Genomic DNA, 22440 nt, shown 5'->3' on the forward strand with positions numbered 1-22440 from the left:
GCGAAGGGGCATATGCAAGGTTGCGCTGGCTTGAGTGTTGCTGGTTCGAACGCGCTCGGGCGCGCCGAAGACAGTTCAAAACACTTGCATTGAATGGGCCTGTAGCGCGGCTACAGCTTGGTGCCACGAGGCTCTAGGCGGACGGGCACATTATACGACACGGGCATGTACGAGAGGAAAACGAGACTGAATAGCGACCGACAAAACTCAGGTGATGCAAGGACTGACGATGAATGCGAAAGGGGCGAGTGCGTATGCAGCGTATCTACCGTTTGTGTACATGCGAAGGTCGTTGTGAGTGGCAGGCGGGTGACCAAGAGCGTGAGGGGGCGGGATGTGTGCTTGCGGGAGGGGGATGAGGAGGGCATTACGGCCAGTGCCGGGGAAAAAATAACGGCCCTGGGTCCAATGTAATCTAAGAGAACACGTCGGGCTGCGGTGAGATACGGGTAAGTCGTTAAGGGTGCTCGATATACATGTATGTCGTGGTGGGTCGTATCGTAAGTGAGGCGCGCGTCCATGGCTGCTCAAGTCCGAGTCTGACGAACAGAGTGCTCCCCGAGCCTCCGCATCTAAGTCGATTTCGCGACGGTCCCCCACCGATGCATAACCGGGTCATCGGCTTTGGTGTCTGGATGAATCTGAATCTTTCCTTCCCAGAGGGCCGCCGACGACCGTGACGGGTCAAAACTCGCCGGGTGCGACAGGCCGCTAGGTGATTGCGGGGCCCATCCAGCGCCGATTGACGAGGCAATCAGCGAAGGGACCATGGTCATGATTGAGGGGCTGCGATCGAGGCCATGTCAGGAACGACGCGCGATGACAGGGATAAGGGAGGCACTTACAGAGCAACGCGAGACTCGGGCGCGAGGCGCACATTGCGGCTCTTACCCACGTACGACGAAGACCGCATGCGTCCGCCGCGTACGTGTGAGAAGGTGGAGAGGTTGTCGCGGACGAGCTGAATGGCCGAATTCCATTCCGCGTCTTTGCGCGTAGTGGGGATGACCTCCGGGTTTGGCAGGAGCCGCACCTTGATGAAAAACCTCTCGATGGGGCCGTTGGGCAGGCAGCGGATGAGAGCACCGAGCGGGATCGAAACGAAACCGAGGGCAATGGAGATGCCCCACTCGCGGCCACCGATACGGGTGACCTGGAAAGCGGCTCCACCGACGAAAACAATAAGGATTTGAACAGCAATTTCTGCAAAAACGGTTCAAAAAGCAGGAAACAGAAGCGAAACGAAACTCGCGCACCAAGAAGAGTAATGCCCATGAAGTAATAGTTCTTGGTGATACCGGCGAAGATGTTGAGCTTGTTGTCCAGACGCCTCGAGTTAATGGAGTTGAAGATCTGGGCGAACACGAAGAAGTTGAAAGCAAGCGTCTGGACGATCGCGTCTTGGTTCTTCTGGACTGACGAAATGTCGGAGTGGTGGAAACCGAGGATCTTGTTGCCCAAGAAGTGGAAGACGAGTGTGATGGTCGTCTGGTACGCCGACTGGCCGAAGATCTGCTTGTACATGTCGACAGAGAACAGCGGTGCCGTCTTCTTGTCGGGCTTGCGGTCGAGCAGCGCAGGCGTGGCGGGGTCGGTGGCGAGAGCGAGAGCGGCGAAGGTGTCCATGATGATGTTGATCCAGAGCAGCTGCACCGCCGAGAGAACGGACTCCTCCTGGACGGACGCGACAGCAGACACGAAGGTGATGATCACAGCGGTGATGTTCGTCGAGATCTGGAACTGGAGGAACTTCCGGACGGCATCGTTGACGCAGCGACCCCACATGATGGCTTTAACTATAGACGCGAAGTTGTCGTCCATGAGGATGATGTCGGACGCCTCCTTCGCGACTTCCGTGCCAGCTATGCCCATTGAGAAGCCGACGTCGGCGTGCTTGAGGGCCGGTCCGTCGTTCGTGCCATCGCCGGTGACGCCGACGATCTCATCGAGTTCCCGGAGTGTGTCAACGAGGAGCTTCTTGTCTTCAGGGGACGAACGTGCGAGGACCTGGAGGCGGGGCACGACCTCTAGAAGATCTTGCTTGTCCAGCTGACGGAAGATGGGACCCTCCATGATGATGCCGCCCGCGGTGTATATACCACACTGCAGCGCGATGGAGCGAGCGGTGAGAACGTTGTCGCCAGTGCACATCTTGACGGTGACACCGGCCTTGTGGCAATCGGCCACGGCCTCACGGACACCGGGACGCAGAGGGTCCTCGATACCGGTGATGGCGATGAGCGTCAAGTCAGACGACACGTCGTCGTAGGCGACCTGGAAACACGTGTAAGCGGGTTCGAAACGTCCACTCGGAAACCGAATCTCACCTCGCCGTCCTCCACGTGTGCCCCTTGCGGCGGCCACTGCTCGAACTCGCGGTAGCAGACGGCGATGGTCCGGAGAGTCTGGTTGGCGTAGAAGATGATGGTCCGTTGGATGTTGTCGCGGCTGAGATCGTCAATCGGAACGGTCTGAACCTCAGTGTCCTGGGACTCGCGCTTGACGACAACGTGGCGGGTACAGCGGCGGGTGAGGATCTCGCTGGCGCCCTTCAGGTACACGCGGTACTTGGAATCCGGCATGCGAACGACGACGCCCATAGCCTTGCGATCCGAAGAGAAGGGGAACATCTGTTCAACGGTAGCGGAGTCACGGGTCGCCTTGTAATCCGCCCATCCGTTTTCCTTGGCGAACTGGAGAAGCGCCGTTTCCGTCTTGCTTCCCACGAAGATCTTCTCGCCCGATTCGGGGTCGGTGTCCTCGAACGCCGTGGAATTCATGGCAACCGCGTCGTTGAAGAGCTTCTGGAGCGCAGGCGAGAGGGTGTCCTTCAGGCTCTCCTGGTCGATAGAGAAGTCTTGCGAGTGACGCTGGGCATCAGTGGTCTTGACCCCCGGCTCTTCGTCGGCGTTGGTGCGTGCCTGGTTCTGCTCGAGGTGACGGACAAATTTGCAGTGGATCCCAATGGAGCCGGCGACGACAGTCATGACGTTTTGGGTAAGGGTGCCTGTCTTGTCCGTACAGACGACGGACGCATTCGCCATCGTCTCGCAAGAGCCAAGGACTCGGACCAGCAAATTTTCCTTCGTCATGCGCTTCGTGGCGAACGCGAGGGCGAGCGTCACCGCAAGCGGCAAGCCTGGAGAACAGAAGCGCAGTCAGCGCGCCGCACGCCACAGGACACGCGGTTCAGGTCAGGCCACGAACCTTCTGGCACGGCCACGACGATCAACGTGACTGCGATAATGAGAATCTGGACGAACGCAATGCCCCATTGACTCGGAGTGCGCGCGGGATTCCCGGTGCCGAGTTGGACGAAGAAGCGGATCATGAGCGAGATGAAGAGGACGAGACCAGCGGCGCTGCCCAGCTTGGCAATGAGCTCTGCCAGGTTGTTCAGTTTGAGCTGGAGAGGCGTGTTGTCCGTATCGCCGCGGAGAGCTTGGGAATGGAAGACGTCAGCTATTGCCACATTAGCCACCGCAGCCCAGAGCACGCACCCATCATGATACGCCCGTTGAAGGAACGGGTCCCGACCGCAATGACCACGTAACTGCCGTAACCCTCGAGTACCTTGCTCCCAGAAATCATGAAGCAGTCAGTGTGCTTCAATTCACCTCCTTCGGATCCTTCCACCTCTTTCAGGCAGTCGTCGTACGAGACTTTCTTGATCGCGTCCGACTCGCCGGTGGCACCGGACTCGTCGCACTTGACGTTGTGACCAGAGAGGAAGATTCCGTCGCAGGGGATAATTTCGCCGGGTTCCACGAGAGCAATATCGCCAACGACGACCTCCTTGATGTCGATGACCTTCTCAACACCGTCACGGATAATCTTGACACCACGTTCCTCCTTCTTCTCGTTAAGAACTTGGAACTGCCGTTCCTTCTGCCAGTCATTGATGGAACCAACCATGACCTATAAAAATGCGGTTGAGGCCATGCACCAACGTGTGAAAGCATGTGAACACATACGACGATGAGAATAGCAACCATGATGGCCACACCCTCGACCCAATCCACAGGGGGTTCGCCGTCCGGTCTCGGAGTACCGAAGTCCTGGAACAAACCTAGCGCTAGCGAGACCACAGCGGCGATGGAGAGCAACACCTGTCAAAGCATATATGTTGAGCACCGCCCACGCCAGCGAAGGCATGATACATACCAGGACTTTGTCCTTGAGCGCAAGCCACATCAGCTCCCAAAGGGATTTGGATTTGCGGGTCGGGAGGACATTCGCGCCGAAGACTCGTCGGCGCTCGTCCAGGTTGGCAGAGTACGTTGGACCGGTCTCATCGTCGGACTCAAGCACCGATGCGCCTTCGCCGATCGAGACCCCGTCACACTGGTCAACGCCTGGGCCGGTGAGCACGAGCTTGGGGACATCGCTTGCGGTGGAGTCCTGCCGGTCGTGACGCTGCGCCGCCTTGGCCCCCGTATCCTGTGAGCCAGACGCGTCCGGCTCCGCAACCCGCAACGCCTCCTTGCCGAGACCGCGCGTCGCGTGCGATCCGAGCCCCTTGAGGAGCCCCCGCGCACCGCCCATCTCCTTCAGGAGGACGAGGTTCTTCGGGTCGACAAGCGACGCCAGTTTGTACGGCTTGAAGGGGAACACGCCCGCGTCGATGTGCTCGTCCTGCGCGAGATCGAGGACGGGCCGCGCCTCCTCCTCCTGCTCTTCCCCGTCGCCGTTCTCGGCACCCTTCCCGTGGTCGGCCTTGCCGCGGACCTTGTCGCCCGCGACGGACGCGCCGTCGTAGTGGGTGTGCGTGGGCGAGGCGATGGTGCTGCCCTCGCCGCCGGTGTGCTGCGGGGTGAGCGGCTGGAGGTGGATGTTGTGCGAGTCGGGCTCGGTGCCCTCGGTGCTGCCATCGGCGGTGCTGGCGACGCTGCCCTTGCGGCGGTGGTAGGCGTGGTGCGGACTTAAGAGGTGGAGGGAGCCCATGCCGCTCTTCTCGTCCGGGTGGTTGCCGCGGAGCGCGAGCGTCGTCGGGGGCGCGAAGTGCACGGAGCTCCGCGTGGAGAGGGTGGGGGAGGGCGGGACATGGGTGTCGGTGGAACTCACGATGCTAGGTGAGGGAGAGCCGGGCGCAAGCGTTGGGGTGTAGAGCGCATCGAGGGAGGAGCGCCCGGCGACGGCAGGGACGTTGAGAGGAGATAGGAGAGAGGTGGACGGTGGTGAGCGAGTCTCGCCGGAGGCCACGCTGGACGAGGCGGCGGGGTGACGGTCGTCGTCGCCAGCAGTAACGGTGAGGTGAGGGGTGGAAGAAAGGTCGGTTGTGACAATGGCCGGTATGTCGGGCCTACTGTCTGAATTGCTCATGGCGCCAGGAGACGGCGTTGGAAAGAGAGGAGCGCGGGAGGAAGAGAGGTGAGGGGAAGGCAGGAGAGGAGATGCATGCGCGGAGGAGCAGAAGAAAGACTCGCGAATTAGTAGTCGAACCAGCTCCCTTCTCGAAGGAACACACAGCCCCCGGCGTCTAGGTCCAGTCAACCCCAGATGGCGCCCGTCTTGGCGGCCCAATTTCTTGCACTTACCCGCCCCACCAAGCATGCCCAGGCGGCACGGCCTCCCCCCTCCCGTCCCCCATGTCCCGTCTCCTCCGGGCACATCAGAACCCGAGGGCCTCTGCGACCCGCGACCCGCTCTCCCCTCCGACGCACATCCCCTACCCGAGCCCCCCGTCGCTGCGCGCGGTGCCGCCCCGATACATGCACCGACCGGCGCAATGGCCCCTGAACGCCCGGCTGAGCGCTTTCCATGCATTACCCGCCTTCCGTGTTGTCAGCCTCGTCGATTTGGGCCACCGTCCGTCCTATTCCGATGCTCCAGGCTCTTGGCGGGCTCCCCTCGTCGATCGACGACGTCCCGCTGCAGCCTGCAGCCCGCCACAGCTCTCGGCGAAACTTTGGTGGTCGTCCTTCGTGGAGGTGCGCGTCCTAGCTAGATGTAAGTAGATCAACCAACGCCTGCTCTCACGGTACACGAGCCGGCAAACCTCGTTGTCTACTCGCGCACCGTTGAGACATATCCGATTGTTTCCCGGTCAACCAGTCTTTGGCTACAGCTTCTTCAATATCTGGCAGATTTTCTCTATCCTTGCATTCGAGAAGCGTGATCAAATCTCATCGCCCAGTACTATTCACTGGTGTAGTGGGTCTTTGCGATCATGTTGCCCCGCTCCTTTGGGCGTACTAGGATTGCGTCTGAGGTGACAATCTGTCATCTCACGACTCTATCCGCTACCTTGCGCCACAGGACGAGGTTGGATACCCAGAATCGGCTCATGACCAGGTTCGCCATCGCCTGCGGTTTGGTCGCAGCCCATGTGCAAAAATCTGGTCGGTACTATGGGCCCACTGTATTCGGTGAGGTCGCGTTCTCCTAGGTCAGCCGTGATGTATGGGTTGGAATGAAGCGCCACAGTATCGGGATATCTCATCGCCCACCGAGTGTGTGGCCCACCTACCTTCAACGACGCTTCTCGTACACGTAATGAGAACCATAAAATGCCATAGCGTTCAAAATCGAGGCCCCACCGTGTTCAAGCTATTCCGCCTGAATGTAGACGGGGAGAGCGTTAATCTCCAACTCGTGGAATCCCGCTGCGGGCCAGAATACTACTCGTGTTGGGGGAGCCCACGGCGCATCGCTTCTGTCGTGTAGTAGCCGCGATACCGCCGACCGTGGCTCACTCAAGTTGCTTTAGAACCATCTCGGTCAAACGTTGGCTGATGCAGCGACCCTACTGGGCTTGGATGTCGAGTAATCATAGTTGGTCACAGCACCCTATTCTCGGGTTTTTTTTCGCAGCGTATGTAGTCGGCGACACTAACTTAGAGAAATGTTGCAACGGCCTTGCACTCACTGACAAACGGGGCGAGCCACCCACTGTGTCGCAATGTCCCTCCCCGCGTCGTCGTTCGAAGCTACACAGAACCCGCGCTGGTCCGGCATACCACCGAAACCATTTCCAACCACGCATAGCACCGGCCGTGAAATTCGGATACAGGCGGTGTCTTGCCCTGAACTCCTTCATCAGGTCCGCGATGCACGAGCGCGCCGAGCGACCCCGCGCGTGACGATCGCGACGCGCGATCGCGAGGGCCCGCAGGCCCTCTCTCCGCCGCTCCCGCTTGGCGTGCCCCGACAGGTGGGAGGAGCGAGGTTGTGTGCACAGCCCTAGGCACCTGGCACTAAGTATGCCCGAACGCCCTCGAATCTCCTGCGCGGCGCGGGCGCAGGTCCCTGCAATCTCCATGCAGGAAGTATGCAGGAAGGGGCGCGTACGAGTCACTAGTGCACGCGCGCGGGCACAAATCAGAATGCCGCGCGCCGATGTGCGGATTGTGTGCGTGCGTACACGGGCGCCATGGCCCTGCGTGCGCGCGCCACTAGAAGTTTCGGAACCTGCACGGCGCACGCCTAGGCCAGCATTGAAGAACCGTCGTTACGGCGCTGACTAGGTTCGGGGCCATTATGGGAGGTGTGGTATGACGGATTAGGATTGCAACCGTTTTTGTATCCTAGGCAGCCTGCAGGGCGCGAAACACGTATATACCGATCGGGCCGGGCCGCGCGTGTACATCCCTCGCCACGTTCCAGATGAAGGAACCAACTACGCCCCAGGTACCACGATATCCACAAACCATGAGCGTTCCACACTCGCGGGAGCGAAACCTCTTCTTCTTCGCCATATCTGTATGAGTCGCGAGGCCTTGTAAGGGCAACCCACCGCCTTCCGCCCAACCGGTCCCTTCTGCATATTTTCAACCCGACTCGGAACGCGCCTGTTGTGCAGGGAAGCGGGACCACGATCCGATTCGATTCATACCATTCTGTGCAGCGCACCGCCCTCTGCCGTTCCAGAACATACCAGGATGTGTCATGTGTCTCTGCGTGCGGCGGGGCGCGGCTGTTGACCGTAACGCCGCATTGTTACTTTACTTACTTATCCATGGGGTGGCGAGCCGGAGATTGCCTCAGATACTACGCAGGGTCGCGGCTCGGGAGAAGATACTGAACATACCCAGGAACCTGGGTCGGATTTCGACGTGTGCTTCCAGGCAGCACCGGAAGAGCCTGGGCGGCGTAGTGGGTCTTGCTTACACGGGGAAACCGGGAGGAGGGCGAGAGCGGACACCGTTGCTGCGCGACACTGTGTAGGACGCACGATCGCGGCGCGCGGCACGCACGGGACTTGGCGCGGAGGCAGTGGTACTAGGGAATGTGCGCAGCAGTGGTTAGCACTCGCCGAGAGGTAAAACGCGTACTCCGGCGCTCGGAACGGGCGGACATCTGTGCTGAGCGTTGAGCCCGTGCACTTGGCTCCATATTGCTGCCAACACGAGTGTGAAAGGACCTGTATGCGCAGCATACATGGAACCTGAGGCGGTACAGGTCAGCAGTGGAAAGGCGTGAGTGACTGAGCGAGCCCCGGACATGCTCCATCCGTGAAGGAACCTACCGAAGCTAAGAACGTCCCATTCGAATGCAGCCTCCACTTTGCGCAGACTCTTCTCGAACCCCGTGCTCGCACGCATGAAGAGGGCAGTGTAAAAGCCCCACTCGGCGATTGCGCCGCGCCCTCCTGCGGCGACAGGGAGGTAAAGGGCGCCGCGCGCGGCGAACTTGGGTGACGAAGGATCGGGCACAGCGTCGGCGCAGGATGAACGTTTGAACGTTCGGGCTCACCTCCGAGACCTCTACACTCCGCCTGTGCGCCACCGTTGCGTGGGTGTGGGTGGTACGTCGGCGGCGCGACCATTCCAGACGGCGTTCTGGCGGAGGCGAGTCTGCTGCGCGCGGGAGTGGGGAGAGAGCGAGTGCGCACTGCAGCGGACACGGTGCGGAAGGGTGCGGAGCCTGATTCCGGGGACGGAGCACGGGCCGGCCCGAACCCATGGTCATTGGTGAGGCGGTGCGCGGAGATCTACGGAACGATTGGGCTTGCAGCGGAGGCAAGCCGGTTGCCCAAGGACCGTGCGCAGCGTGAGCTCGCACGACGCCCTACGACGCCCCGCCTGCGAGCAGAGCACTGTCCAGAGCAGCCGGCGTTGAATCGCCAGGGAGTGACGCGGTTGCCGAGGAATCAAGATTTGCTGCGATGTGGAAGGCGCCGCTCGCCAACGTTGCTGCGGCACGTGACATACACGACGCCAGAATTTCGAACGGCTTGAGACGCATTTCATTTCCCTTGCACCCACCCACTGGCTGGGCCGATGACCATCTCCAGTGCCGCAACATGCCTGGATGTTCTCTAGATATATTGTGAGTACTACACCATACTTGGCGACCGCCTTTTTATTATTGTGGGCCGTTTTGAGAACCGTGCGAAGAGCCAGAAAGGGTTCGAGCGCTCGGGGAGAGTCAGGATCAGATTCAGCAGCAAGTTGTGGCCACAACATGCGCAGCACCGAGTTCGTTCGCATCGCACGAGCAGACATACTCCTCATTTTCAGTAGTATACCGTGGAGGGGGAGTCCTTTCCTACTATTCTAGCAACGTAAGCGCCGTTGATGACATCCAGAACGACTTGTTTTCAACGGTAGAAAAGCTTCACTTCCCTCTCATTGACGCCTCACATTATTACGCCGGGAAAATACAACTGTAACATCAAGTGAGAATTGGCTTTCCCACGATCTTACACATGTAGTGACCGGATAGCTTGGAAGATTCCAGTCCATGAATCTACCTCCGGATTTCGTCGCTGCTTTCCTTGTGCTTGTCTGATGGCTCGCTCTTGGAGTGGGGGTCGTTGACGGGTCCCGGTATTTCGCAGACTCTCCTGGGACCTACTTCCGGCCAGGTAAGGTGGCCAGCGAGGATGAGAGAAACCTTCTGCGGGCATCGTGTATTAGACCATGTTCATGAGGGGATGGTGTTGAAAAGTGGGAGACGGGAATGCCGGAGGACTCGAATGGTACCAGTACGCGCCGACCATCTTGAACAGGTGGCCGGAGGCGAACGGCACATCCGACGAAAAATCAAGAAGAAGAAAAAACCCTGCGGTCGTGAAATCGGACACAAAGTCGAATGGCAGCCTTCCTCTGTAGTTCTTGTCCCTGAAAACATCCCGTCTTGGAGCGGGTCGCAAGGTGTCCTCTCCAGTATTCTTGCAGGCGAGGATGCGCGGGGCTGCGAATGATACTTGTCTGCATCGAGTCCTCAGGCTGTTTAACCGTCTCGCCGACGTCGAGATCGCTGAGTCCCCGGCAGTGCTTCAAGTCGGTCTGCCATGCGATTTGTCCTCCTGAATCTCCGCAAGTGGCGAGTTTGGGCGCAGGATTTGTACTATCATGTCAGTCACCGAGGTATCCAAGGACCCGCCCTTCAACCGACACCTCTGGCTGCAAAGCGTGCCCTCTACGAGGTGGGATGGCGAAGTGCACTTTTGGCGAGCGTGGCATAGTCATTTACATAAACTCTTCGTCTGGTCCGACAAGGGTGAAATTCATACTCTGTCGGCCGATTCCCTCGGTAATCCAGTCAGCACCATTTGGAAGGGCGCGCAGCGCGCAGCCCCCTGCTTATTCTATTTGAACACTGCTCTCAGGAACAAGCTCACAGATCAGCCGCGTGCCTCATATACTTATATGCAAAGCTCTTGCTGAAGGCGCACAGCACAAAGGCGGGTTCCTCTTTGTCAATCTGTAATGCGTCCAACCGAGACAATGAGCGTGCCGCCAAGCCACATCGGCGCTTCAGGTTGTCCACCACAGAATCAGATTTTCCAAGAGCAGCCAGTACTTAGCTACGAAACAATGAGAGCTCAGCGCCTCGAACCACACACAGGAAGCCATTGTTTCCCCAGGACGGCCGGTGCCCGGCGGCATGTGAACACGCACGACCTGTCACTGCCGTTACATCTCGTCCAACCCCGGTGCCTCGATGACGATATCCTTGAGCGGGTCCTCGATGTACGGTGCCAACTTCTCCTCGGTCGGCTCCATCGGTGGAGGCAAGGTATCGGGGGCGGAAGTCGGCGGAGATGGCAGCGCAGTCGCCTCCCAGCCGCTCCTCCACGAGGCGACGCCGGCGACGAACCCGCATACGTCGAGCCAGATCTGCGGGGAGGTGGGCAGTGTCAGCTCCATGCGACAGGTGATAGTGCGTCGTGCGAGACGTCCGGGTATCGCGCAATATCCGTACGCGAAGCCGCATATGGGGCAGGGAGCAGCGAAGGAAGAAGGGAAGCGATAGGGTGAAAACGTACCGGGTTCGAGAATATCCCCTTTTCGGTCGACCTGCAAGGAGGGGGATTAGCGAGCCGCAACACCAAGAGAGCGGAAAACGGTGGACATATAAGACAGGGTTTCGTGTCATATTTCGCCCGCCTCCGCGAATGTTCGTCAGGGCGCTCGGACGAACTACGGCCCACCGTCATCAGGTACGACCCTCGAACGGGGCTCCGCGTACGTTTCCAACGAACACCGACCGCAGCATGAAGAAGTGTGGCACCGGGCTTTCTCCCATCGTGCGGCCCGTGCCCAGAGGAAGGAAGACGGAAACGAGCAGGGGGGAACCCACATGCGCGTTCCGCGTGCAGGGACAATGCGTATCCGGACGTTCGGGTGACTCACGACGTGCGGGTGTCGGGAATCCGCGTGCGGATACGGGCCACCTGGCCGGGCTCGCGAGGAGCCTTCAGGAAAAGAGGGTCCTGCAAGGGCCCAAGTGCAAGCCGTTTTCACAGGGCCACAGCCTCGCTGTCATGAAGCGGATAATGGCCGTCGAACCAGGCGGGAATGCAAGCATCTAAGCCGGATCAAGCACATTCTAGAAGACCACCTCGCTTGTTTTAGAGCGCAGATGCGTACAGCCTCGTCCAAGGGGGGCAAGAGCGCCACGAAGGATGCACGTGTGCTCATGCCAGGCAAGGTATGCCGGAAATGCGTGAAGGGTCGTCATACACCGAGGAGACGGTGACAGCACGCGTGGGCGCAATGAATTCGCGACGCCAGAATCGAATTCGGGAAAAGCACGGAAAAATTAGGGACACACCAGTGGATCGTTTGTGGAAGATATGCCATATTGACGACAAGCTCATTCCACAGAGCCTCCCTCCTTTTACGAATGTCTTCTTTTTCGACAGGGGTACCACCATTCTGCACCATGTTGAACACGAGCCAGCGAACCCACAGAGCGCACCACGTACCTTGGTCTTGCTCAAACTACGTTCGCGCATCTTCAGCAGCTTATTATCCTCTTGCAGATGCGCCAGTTGCAGGACGACGTATGCCGCCCAAAAGCGCACCGAGTACAATCCCAGTACGCCGGCGTCTAGCGAGATGGTCTTCTCGCTGGGTTGCGAGCGGATAAACGGAACGAATGTTGTGTACGAGGGCAGGGAGATCTTGTCCGGAATGATTGAATGGGTCAAGAGGTAGTAGAGATGCTCAAGGGGATAGTACGCAAGCATAGACCATCCTTGCAGACGTTCGATGGTACGAAGCTTCCGAGTGGGTGAAGGATTGCGCTCAAGGGAAATGAGCCATTGGAAGATGGGAAGCAGACCTGGTTGTAACGATGTCGGAAGTGGTTAGTCCGTCAACTAGTGCGTGACGTTACGACTACGCACCCCAGATCCTGAAGAACATCCTAGCATCGCTGATGTTGTTGGCCAGCTTTGCGAGCCTTTCCGCCGACGGGCTCGCGGGCATCTTCCGGAAGCCATTCTTGTGTTGGATACGAGCGCGCCATTCAAGAAAAGGTATGATCAACTTGGCGGTGTATTGCACGAGCTACAGGTCCAGGTCAGACGCGTAGTATTGTGGATGCACGATGGAACGAACCATGAAGAACTTGCTACGGAGGATCAGCGACACGTCGTGAGACGCGAAACTGCAATTACTCACTCGCTACCGCTCCATGTGCTCAAGAACCGGACAAGATGGCTCAAAGTCTCTGAGGGAGGGAGTTTGGAGAAGACTCCTAGCGTCGCGTCCTCGATGCGAGCCAAAGTGATCGGCTTTGAAGAGACAGACATGACGGCCGCTTGAGAGGATGCAAGGAGATGAAAGCGGGCGCGTTGTGTAGGGCAAAGCTGGGGTCAAGAATCAAGTTGTTAAGTCAAGCGCACCATCACTGACAGAACGTGAATCCGCCGGGGAGCTGCGGGGCCGGCCCGCGGGAGAAGCGCTCTGCATCCGTTGTGCGCGGGAATGTATTACATAAGCAGAGAACAGCATATAAGCCCGCCGCGAGCATTTTCGTCCCGAAGAACAAATCCCTGGAGACACCAAAGTTCGGGCTTGGGGTTTCACCTTCTCCTCGTCCGCGTTCCAGTCTCCTAGAGAAACGTACCGGATCCATCTTTGCCACCATTTTCTCCCCGCTTCACTGGTTCTCGACTGTCGACGAGGCATCGCCTCGGCTGGTGCCCATGACAAGGCTGAAGGGGCTGAGAGGGGATTTTGTGGTTGCGGAGGGACCAACAAACTACATGTACGCTTCTGTAGTTTATCAATACATTGCCTTTCGTACCCGTTCGTTCTCTCGACATCGCATACTTTGCGCTAGTCCATTCTGCTCGCCTGGCCAGGACGTCTCGCACGAGAACCGACCTTCGCATGGACGCGGAATGAATCGTGTGGGCTCGAGCTGTCTCCGTCATGTGGTGGAGTTCTCCATGACACCTGTGCTTTGTGCTCCGGAATGATCCAAGCTCGGTGTCGGTCTTGCTGCGATATGGTCTTCGGTGTTACACGTCATTATTGCTTCAATCAAGTGTAGTAGTCCAGCTTTATCCGTGTCAACAAACTGTTCAAACTCCGAAAGCGATCCATTGTCTCCAGCATCCGGAGAGGTTGGGAGCACAACTTGCTACAACTTGCTCACCAACCTCTGTCATCGTTCCTCTCCACTTTCGCTTGCTCTCATCTCTCTCGCCGGCGAGGGTGACTAGCGTTCTCACTGCATTCATTCAACGCGTCCTTGCCAATTCCCAATTCTCCAGACCGCCAATGTATGCCTGCGCTCGGACCTGATCAACCCGCCATCTGCATCCTGATTGACCTTTATCCGCACAGGCCGCTGCCCGACGAACGTCCACGTCAAAGTGTCGCCAACCTCATCGGACGCTTTGAGCAGCAGAACAAACGGCAGTCTGCTATCAATCCCACACCCCCGCGCTCGTCGAGCGTCGCGTCGCAGTGTACCGGAGATGCGGCAAAGGAGGAGCTGAGAGAGAAGCGGGAGTGGCCCCCCAAGCCCCGGGGCCCCATCGTTGCATCGTCGTTCGAGAGCAAACCCGAGTTCGAGGCCAAGTCTCCCGAGCCTGTCCCACCCCCGCCACTAGCAGAACCTGCGCCCATCCCTGCACCCGTCCTTGCACCCGTCCCTGCGCCTGTCCCTGTGCCGGAACCGGCTACGGAACCAGAGGAACCCGCAGCTCCTACATCGCCCGTATCAGAGAAGGTTACTTCCACACCATCGTCTCCGAAGGCGAAACCCGCAGCGTCGAAGCCCACAACAGCCAAACCTGCCCCCACCCCCGCTCGCACACCAGGTACGCCGTCCAAGACGCGTGAGAGCAGACCAACGACGACCTCGAAGACCCCCGTTCGCACCCCGGCCAAGTCTCCGCCTTCATCGTTCCACCCGAGCATGTCCACGACCTCGGTCTCCTCCGCGAGGGCGTCAGGGCCCATCAAAGCCACCCCGTCCCGCTCTCGGCCGCCCTCTCGCGCAGCCGCGACGCCGTCGCGTCCCAAGACCCCGTCCAACTCCCGCCCGAAGACCCCATCGTCAATTCGGTCGAAGACGCCCTCGAACACCACGTCCCCGAAGCCGCCCCGAGTCTCCACGGGCCTCTTCGCGCCTACTGCGGCGTCTCTCGCGCGCGCGAAGGCCGGGGACGCTCCCCCAGCCCCAGTGCGCAAGGCGACGGCGACCAAGGAGTCCCTCGAGCGCCTGAGCAAACCCACCGCGGCGAGCATGTCCAAGGCGCGCGCACCGACGCTGTCGTTCTCAACGCCGTCCTCGACGCCGCCGAAGGCCCCCGCCACGCGTGGCGCAGCACCCGGGGGAGCGCGTGGTAGTGCACCCGCGAAGGCGCGGGTGGGGGCTGCGGGCGCGAAGGTGAAGGATCCGAAAGCGGTGACGACGAAGGCGAAGGTCGCTGCTGGTGCCGCTGCGGCGGCTGCGGCCACTGCGGCAGTCGTCGCTGCAGAACAGGTGGAGGAGCACCACGACGAGGCGGAGCACGAGGAGCCGAATGGACACGATCAGGAGAGTTCTGGTACGCTTGTGGACGGAGCCGAGCACCACGACGAACCGGAGGAGATGCTGGAAGAAGAGCATGTGGAGGAACATCATGATGAGCCCGCGCAAGACGAGCACGACGACGTCGAGGAGCCCGAGTCCGTTCAGCATGAGGAGCCGGCTACACAAGAAGAACCTGTTGAACTCGAGGAGCCTACTGTTGACGTTGAAGAGCCGTCCCCGGTCGAAGCCGACGCTGCTGAAGCTTCCGACGATATACCCCCCGTCGTTGAACCGGAAACCGAACTTGAAGCCGCGCACAGCGAGGCCAAGACCCATGCCGACACCGAATCCGACACCGTAACTGGCTCCGTCACCGCCGACAAGGCTGCCGGCGATTTGGATGATATGGTCAAGTTCCTCGAGACCGCCCCGGTTCCCGCTCGCCCCACGAGCACCATCGATATCCCTGACGAGGTCGCCGATATTCCCGACGAAGAGTAAATTGCGAATCGGCTTATAGCGCAACGGAAATAGGTTGGTAGGACAAAAAGAGGCTGGTGGATGCGTGGTGCGTTGCGTCGCCTCTCGTCCGTAGTCCCAATGGAAATGTATAATGGTCTTTACGATCCTCCGCGGTCGCCCCTCTTTCGTTGTCACTCTGGTCTCCTTACTATCTAATCTTATGATGTTACGAACTTACCCATGCTTCTAGCTTACAGACCCGTATACTCTCCTTCGTTTTCCATTAGCTCCCTGTTATCTGCCATCACATCTGCGCGATACGCACGTATACGCCTCCTAGCTCTCGTTTGGACCATATCATGAATATACAGTCACCCTGCGTTCCTAGCATTGAGCTCGTGTTCATGCAACGCTCGTGCGAGCTGAAGGGCATGCTTCGTCGGATCGAAAGGGCGTAATCATTAAGCTGCAACAGCGCTGCCGCCCAACGTGCTGTGAACTACATTGTTGAAAACTACTGGACATAGTCTCCATAGTCCCAGCTGTAGCATTCCTGAGATGCGTACCGATTCGTCAGAGCGTGCACCTAGTGACGAGGCAGCATGCAGACATACCACGCAGTCGTCCTCTGGTAACGCCTCCGGCACCTCGCGCCCTTTGTCGACAGCTGGGGGCCACGGGCCTGCCAGCAGTTTCTCTATAACGTTGACGATGGTGTGTGTCCGGACATCGACGGCCCAGGAGAGATTCGAGACGGTATCGTAGATGATGGACTTTCCGAGGTGACACTTGCTCTCCATCGCGTACCCGCCAAGCGCACATGACGAAAGGACGCCGTTGCACGTGCCCATCGCGATGGGGTCCGCCGTGTGGTAGAGGTGCGTTATGTGCTGGGTGGAAGGCTAGATGCACCGATTGTGAGAGTCGGTGAGCTTGAAGGGGCGGACAGTCTTACCGGTGAAGGGAGATGCAACCGGCTGGCTGCCATCTTCTCTCCCGGGGATTCAAAGGATACCGTGGGCGCGCCGAACGTCACTCCAAGTAACGAGGCCAGGGCTCCGCCTAACGAATGTCCCGTCATCCAGATGGTGGAGTCGGGATATAGGTATGTGAGATTGTTGTACAAATTCTGCGCAAACGAACGCACAAGGTGACCGATGAGTGCCGCCACGCGATGCAGCCAATACAAAGAGTGAGAGACGACTCACAGTGCCAATAGGATAAAACAAGCTGTCCTCGATCAACGCGCCCTCCAAGCAGGTCTGGTCGCACTTCCACCCGCCCCGATAGCACCCGCACACGGTCGTCCACGTCCAGTCTACGCGCGCGCAGCAGCAGCTGAAGAGCAGGTTGTCGTTCAGCTTGTCCTTCTTCGACGTCGGGCCGCCGCCACCGATGACGGCCGCAGACGTGCCCTTGATGGAGAGCACGATGGTGGAGTTGTCCGGGGTGGCGAAGACGTGCCCACGGAAGCCGTCGTCGCCCGGCTCCCATCCGAACGGATAGCTCTGGCAAGACAAGACAAAACCCCACATCAGCACGACGCTCCCCACATCCCCCCTCCCCGCCCGGAAAGCACAGGGAACAGCAGCCCCAGACACAGAAAGAATCTCGAAAGGGAAACACCCACCACGTTCCACTCGCTCCCCAGGTCGTACCACCCCTGCTCGTCCGGCGCGAGGTACGCGTTGTTCGTCATCTTCGCGAGCAGCAGCATCGTCTCCCGGTCCGCCACGTCCGGGCCCTCCACCTCGTCCTCGTCCCACTCGACGGCCTCGCTCTCGCGGAGGCGCGCCGAACGCGCCCGCGCCCGCTCGAACGCCGCGGCAGAGCGTGGCCGGTGCGTCTTCACCTTGCGCGGACGCAGAGCGTACTCGTCTGCGACACCGAGCGCGCGGACGTCGGCCTGGCGGACGTCACGGAAGACGACGCGCGCGTCGGGTGAGATGGCGTGGAGGTGTCGCAGCTCGAAGCGCAGCGGCCGCGAGGCTCGTGTAGGTGCGGGTGCGGGGGGCGAGAGATAGTTATGGAGAGGGGCAGCGAGGAAGGGAGCAAGCCAGCTGGTCACCGTCGAGAGCAGCATGGAGCGAGCTGAGCATAGTCCGGGAGAGCTGCGCGACGGAGTCGAAGGCGAAGACAGTAGGAGTCGGTGGCTGAGTGATTTGCTGCGGCGCCTACGCCTCATCGTCCGCCATCCCTCTGAAACGGCTGCTCGGCCCGTGTGGCATGTACTCGACGAGAGTACATCGAAGGTGCACACAGATCCAGCGATGGCGAACGACAATGCAGATGAATTTCCTACGGATTGCTATTGTACAAGAGGCAGAACGAGTCGAAGTGCAGTCTATGTTCTATCGTGACTACGGAGCGAAAGCGAAAGCGAACGGCAACGGGGAAGGGCGTAGAAGTCGGGACGTAGGGTGTCATTACGAAAGAGAGGCGCATCAAGTCATACTTCACATTGCGCAGATTATGTGCTGCTAGCACTGGGCTATTTTAGGTGAATCGTCCAGCGGGCGACTCTATGAGGCATCGAGCGACATCGTTCGCTCAATGCCAAGGTCCCGGGGCGTCGGAGTGCATCTCGGGCACATCCATCGGTGACTGAGCCATAGGGTCCACAGCGGGAGAGGTGAGCCGCAGCTGGTCCATGGCAAGACCGAGCGGATCGTTGATGGCAGCGGCGTACGCCTGCTGAACCTGTTGAGGGTTGAGGTAGTTGCCGAAGAACACCTCAGGGCTTGTGCACGCAGACACAGCGCGACGCATGCCCGTAGATAGATACGTCAACCCGACCTGGTAGGCAGCTAAAAAGCACGCATATAATCAATAAAAACTCGTTTTCAGCTGTTAGACGCATACCGTTCATCCATCCAAAGCCTTCCCTAGGCACCATCTTGAAGTCGACACCTTGGTTGCCGTACTCGGCATCCACAAGATGTGAAAGCTTCACGGCATCGAACTTCTCGGGGACAACACCGTTGAAGTCGACGAACGCAGTCGTCATCCTATCCGATTGATGAGTGGAGAGTCATGTAGCAGCACTCTGTAAACTCACATGTACAACCACCTGTAGGCCAACCGTTGCGCGTCCTCGAGGTATCCATACCGTTCAAGACCGACCCACGTCATAATCTGATGAGGAGGCCTAGGATGGGACGATCAGGACCATCCTCAGGAACCCAAAATGGTAAATACTGACCATGCATAGCTGCGGAAGCATTCAATCAGTTCAAGATCCAGCATATACTTCATAAGACAGAGCACTCACGGGTAGTCCCATTGACGGTTAGGGCGATCAAGCGAGATCTTACCCCGGGACTCCTCGGTACCGGAGGCGAGACCACCCAGAACCTCGAACTTCTTGAGCGAGTTAGAGCTGCCAAGAAGTCGTCAGACACCCTCCAGCGACCGCGCCGTCCTGCAGAGCACTCACATGAGCTTCCAGCACTGCTCCTCGCTCGCGCAGCCCGCCCAGAGGGTCCAGAACGCGGTGACGGACTCGTACAGGCTCTGCTTCTCCTGCACGGTGTCGTAGTCGAAGTACAGCGACTTGCTCTCGTTCCAGCAGTACCGGTCGATGACGCCCTTGCGCCACTCCGCGCGGCGGAACCACTCCTCGCTGTTCTGCGCGCGGCCCCTGCTGCGCTCCCAGCGGTCCGTCGCCGCGTACGCCTCGACGGTGGGCGGGAAGGGCGTGAGCGCGAAGTCCTCCTCGAGCTCGAGCTCGTCGTCGAACACCTCCCGGATCGCGGTCCCGATGTCGACCTCGTACTTGTACAGGAGCGCCTGGAGGTCGACGGTGCCGAGGTTCGCGCAGCGCTTCTCGAAGCGGTAGGTGGTGTCGTGCCCGGACTCGCGCACCGCGCGGTCGTGGAGGAAGTACTCGTCCAGCTTGGGCTCCTTGATCGACCCATCGTTGTAGCGCTCGCTGAACTCGAGCACCGAGATCCCGTGCTTGGCCGCGAACGGCTCGAGGATGTGTGTGAAGTGCGTCGCCTCGGTCTCCGGCGGGATGCCGAGGCCGTCGGGGCGGAAGCGGGACAGGCCCGTTTTCGGGTCCATGCGCGGCTCGGCGACCCAGATGGTGTGGTACTCCTTGATCGCCGCCTGGATCGCGCGCTTGAGCCACGCGCGGTTTTCGTCCATGTCGGAGCGATCGAGCTGGTTGTAGATCTGGAGCGCCATGTCCGTGAGGAACGGGGGCTGGGTGCGGCACAGGTAGTAGCTCCGGGAGCCGTTGAGGATCTTGCCGTAGTGCTTGATCTCAAAGATGAAGTGGTCGACCATGCCCTTCGCCATGTTCACGTAGCCGTCGACGAGCAGACCGAGGGAGATGAAGTACGAGTCCCAGTTGTAGAGCTGAAGGTGAGGGTGAGGGTGAATATGACGTCATCAAGCCAAACGCGACCCGCGCACCTCGTTGAATCGTGCACCAGGGACAATAAACGGGACTCCCTTGAGCACCTTCCCGCCTTTAGGATCGGCGACCTCCTGCATGGCAAGAGCAAGCAGACCGGGCTTGTTGTTGAGACTCTTCACGAAGATAGGGTCATCGGGCTTTGGTGGCAGGACCTGGACGTCGAGGTTGAGATGAGGCTTGTCCGCCGCGACCTTGCGGTAGTACTCTGCCATAGCAGGTTCCCCGTGAGGCACGTAAATGCGGGGGTTGATGCGCCCCGTGCGGTTCTTCGGATCGGCACAGATGATTTCGAGACCGTCGCCATCTATGCGACGGGTGAGCGCGTTCCAGAACGAGTTCTTGATCATGCGCGAGAGACGGTCGACAGGGTTCTCCGTGAGACGCGCTTCATCCAGAACGATCCGCTTGCGACCATGGTCCCGAGCAAGGGCCAGCTCTTGCAGCAGGTTAGACAGCATGTACGTGCCCTAAAACCATGAAGTTAGCGAACTCTGCGACCTCGGATCGCCAGTCCGGTCGTTGCAAGGAATGTAACATCGTCCAACCGGCATCGCACCATCCCATTTGCCTCGGACGACTCCAAGCCCAAGGTTCTGTCAGAAGGCTGCCGTAACGAGGAAACGCGCGCATATCAATTATCGCATGAGCCGGAGTAGCATCTCAGCAGTGATGCCGTTCACTTGAAGCTCTGCTACACTTGTGTTGTGCACGCAGCGCAACGACACAAGTGTACGAAAGCGTCACAGCAGCTGGCTTGAAGGGTACACAACACAAAGACGATGCGAAGACAGTGAACACGTACCCGAATGTCGAAGCTCTTGAAGCCGTTGCTCGTCGCAGTGCCAAGAGCCATCAGCTTCGGTCCGGCGTCCGTGACGGAGATCTGGAAGTCGCCATCGGTGTCTTCCTGCTCGAGTACAACTCGAATGGTCTCCTCGACGTCGATGAGGAAGCGGCGGGGCGCGGAGCTCTTCTCGTCGTGAGACATGCGGCGGGCGCGCTGGTGATTCGCATCCTGGAAGGTGGGGGGACGCTTGGGGTTGTAGCCGTGGGCAAAGGACTGCAGAGCCGACGGGGATGAACGAGCGAGAACGCGCGGGGAGAGAGGGGGTGCGTACCGCGCTGTATGTCCTCGCACGGCTGTACCTCTCTTCGCCGCCGTAGTAGGTGCTTGCGTCGCTGTTGACCGGACGGTTGTGTTCGTCGGCGAAGTTCACGCCGGCGGGGTGCGCAAGAGCGGGGGCCATTGCAAGAAAGCCGGGGAAAGTGTCTAGGAGGGAAAGTGCAGAAAGACACAGGTGGGGAGGGGGGAGAAGGAAGCTTGGGAGTGCGTGCGAGGTGAGCGAAGCGAATTAAGAGAGCGAGCTAGCCGAGAGTGGCGGCAGAGGTAAGAGCGGCGAATGGGACTGAGGTTGTGCTCTTGCGGCGATCGGCGCGCCTGCTGCCGAGCGAGCGTTCTGGGTACGGTGCTCCTCCTTCCCCGGACTGTCCGCTAACTTGTCCAAAGCGGCGTACAACACCTCCTCCTCGCCTTCTTATACACGCCCTACGCGCCTCCCCATGCGGCTCAGCTGACCTTTGAAACAGTTACGGCAGCGGCGAGTTGACCGCTGCCCACCATTAGTGGACGTTCCCCGCCATCCTCGCACAACGGCATCTATTCTCAACACCTCGGCGACCACTCGGCACCCAGGACCGACCAACCCGTATCAACAGCTCCGTGGCTTCCCCACACCGCACACCCGCACACCCCGCATGATGATATGCGATTCACGCCGGCTCCGGAGTGCTGCAACCAACCGCCTTCGGTGCGTCGTACCCATCGTTGCTGTCCCTGTTAGTTTTCCTCCCAGGTCCGGCCACCGAGCATCTGCTCAGCGTGTCATCCGCAAGGAACATGTCCAAGATCCGACTGGACTGTCCGCGGTGACATCTTAATTCCGTTAGTGCGCCCCCCCTCTATTCCCGCGCCGACCTGCTTTGCCACTCGCCCTGTGCCTCTCCGACCTTCCGCACGGTCCACGCTTCGAGAGCGTCAACCGGAAGAGCTGCATCTTATCGAAACTGCGTTAGATCCGGGTCCCGGAGCATGGCCATTAGCCTTCTTGCCTCTTCGTGTACGTCTCCCGTACATAAACTCGCATGACATCTTCGCCGCAGATCCTATTATCGCATGCTCAACCGTCGATCGATCTCGTATATGTACCACGCCACTTACTTCAACCACGCCGTGCGTCAATCCATCGGCCGAGTCATCACGCAAATCGGAAAGAGTTCGGCCACTGCCACGGTGATAAAGGATGTGTGGGATTCGCTTCGTACGTTCCTGTGCTTACTCACCGTCGTTC

At 59.4% G+C, this 22440-nt stretch overlaps 5 protein-coding genes across 5 annotated transcripts; 1 reads left to right on the forward strand and 4 right to left on the reverse strand.

Moving 5' to 3' along the window:
• Positions 1-572: 572 nt before the first annotated feature.
• On the reverse strand, positions 573-4944 carry BXZ73DRAFT_38958 (calcium-translocating P-type ATPase; the record flags this gene model as incomplete). The annotated part of the gene is made up of 8 exons (XM_048018284.1): positions 573-786; positions 846-1203; positions 1257-2274; positions 2328-3139; positions 3208-3441; positions 3501-3918; positions 3975-4109; positions 4165-4944. 8 exons carry the CDS (start codon positions 4942-4944, stop codon positions 573-575), a joined length of 3969 nt encoding a protein of 1322 aa, XP_047883054.1.
• A 5918-nt stretch (positions 4945-10862) lies between these two features.
• Positions 10863-12988, reverse strand: BXZ73DRAFT_39023 (uncharacterized protein; the record flags this gene model as incomplete). The annotated part of the gene is made up of 7 exons (XM_048018301.1): positions 10863-11066; positions 11216-11246; positions 12004-12107; positions 12158-12516; positions 12581-12743; positions 12795-12807; positions 12858-12988. 7 exons carry the CDS (start codon positions 12986-12988, stop codon positions 10863-10865), a joined length of 1005 nt encoding a protein of 334 aa, XP_047883055.1.
• A 980-nt stretch (positions 12989-13968) lies between these two features.
• Positions 13969-15708, forward strand: BXZ73DRAFT_96050 (uncharacterized protein; the record flags this gene model as incomplete). Its single annotated transcript, XM_048026970.1, has 1 exon — positions 13969-15708. One exon carries the CDS (start codon positions 13969-13971, stop codon positions 15706-15708), a length of 1740 nt encoding a protein of 579 aa, XP_047883056.1.
• Positions 15709-16183: 475 nt separating this feature from the next.
• Positions 16184-17752, reverse strand: BXZ73DRAFT_96051 (alpha/beta-hydrolase; the record flags this gene model as incomplete). Its single annotated transcript, XM_048026971.1, has 5 exons — positions 16184-16222; positions 16284-16571; positions 16625-16798; positions 16878-17177; positions 17300-17752. 5 exons carry the CDS (start codon positions 17750-17752, stop codon positions 16184-16186), a joined length of 1254 nt encoding a protein of 417 aa, XP_047883057.1.
• Positions 17753-18219: 467 nt separating this feature from the next.
• On the reverse strand, positions 18220-21339 carry BXZ73DRAFT_96052 (trehalase-domain-containing protein; the record flags this gene model as incomplete). The annotated part of the gene is made up of 9 exons (XM_048026972.1): positions 18220-18476; positions 18532-18677; positions 18728-18817; positions 18872-18880; positions 18941-19048; positions 19106-20031; positions 20089-20559; positions 20895-21152; positions 21211-21339. The coding sequence occupies 9 exons, from the start codon at positions 21337-21339 to the stop codon at positions 18220-18222; spliced, it is 2394 nt and encodes a 797-aa protein (XP_047883058.1).
• Positions 21340-22440: the final 1101 nt, after the last annotated feature.

Source organism: Epithele typhae, assembly GCF_022376455.1.
Source record: "Epithele typhae strain CBS 203.58 chromosome Unknown BXZ73scaffold_2, whole genome shotgun sequence".
In the NCBI taxonomy this organism is placed as follows: Eukaryota; Fungi; Basidiomycota; class Agaricomycetes; order Polyporales; family Epitheliaceae; genus Epithele; species Epithele typhae.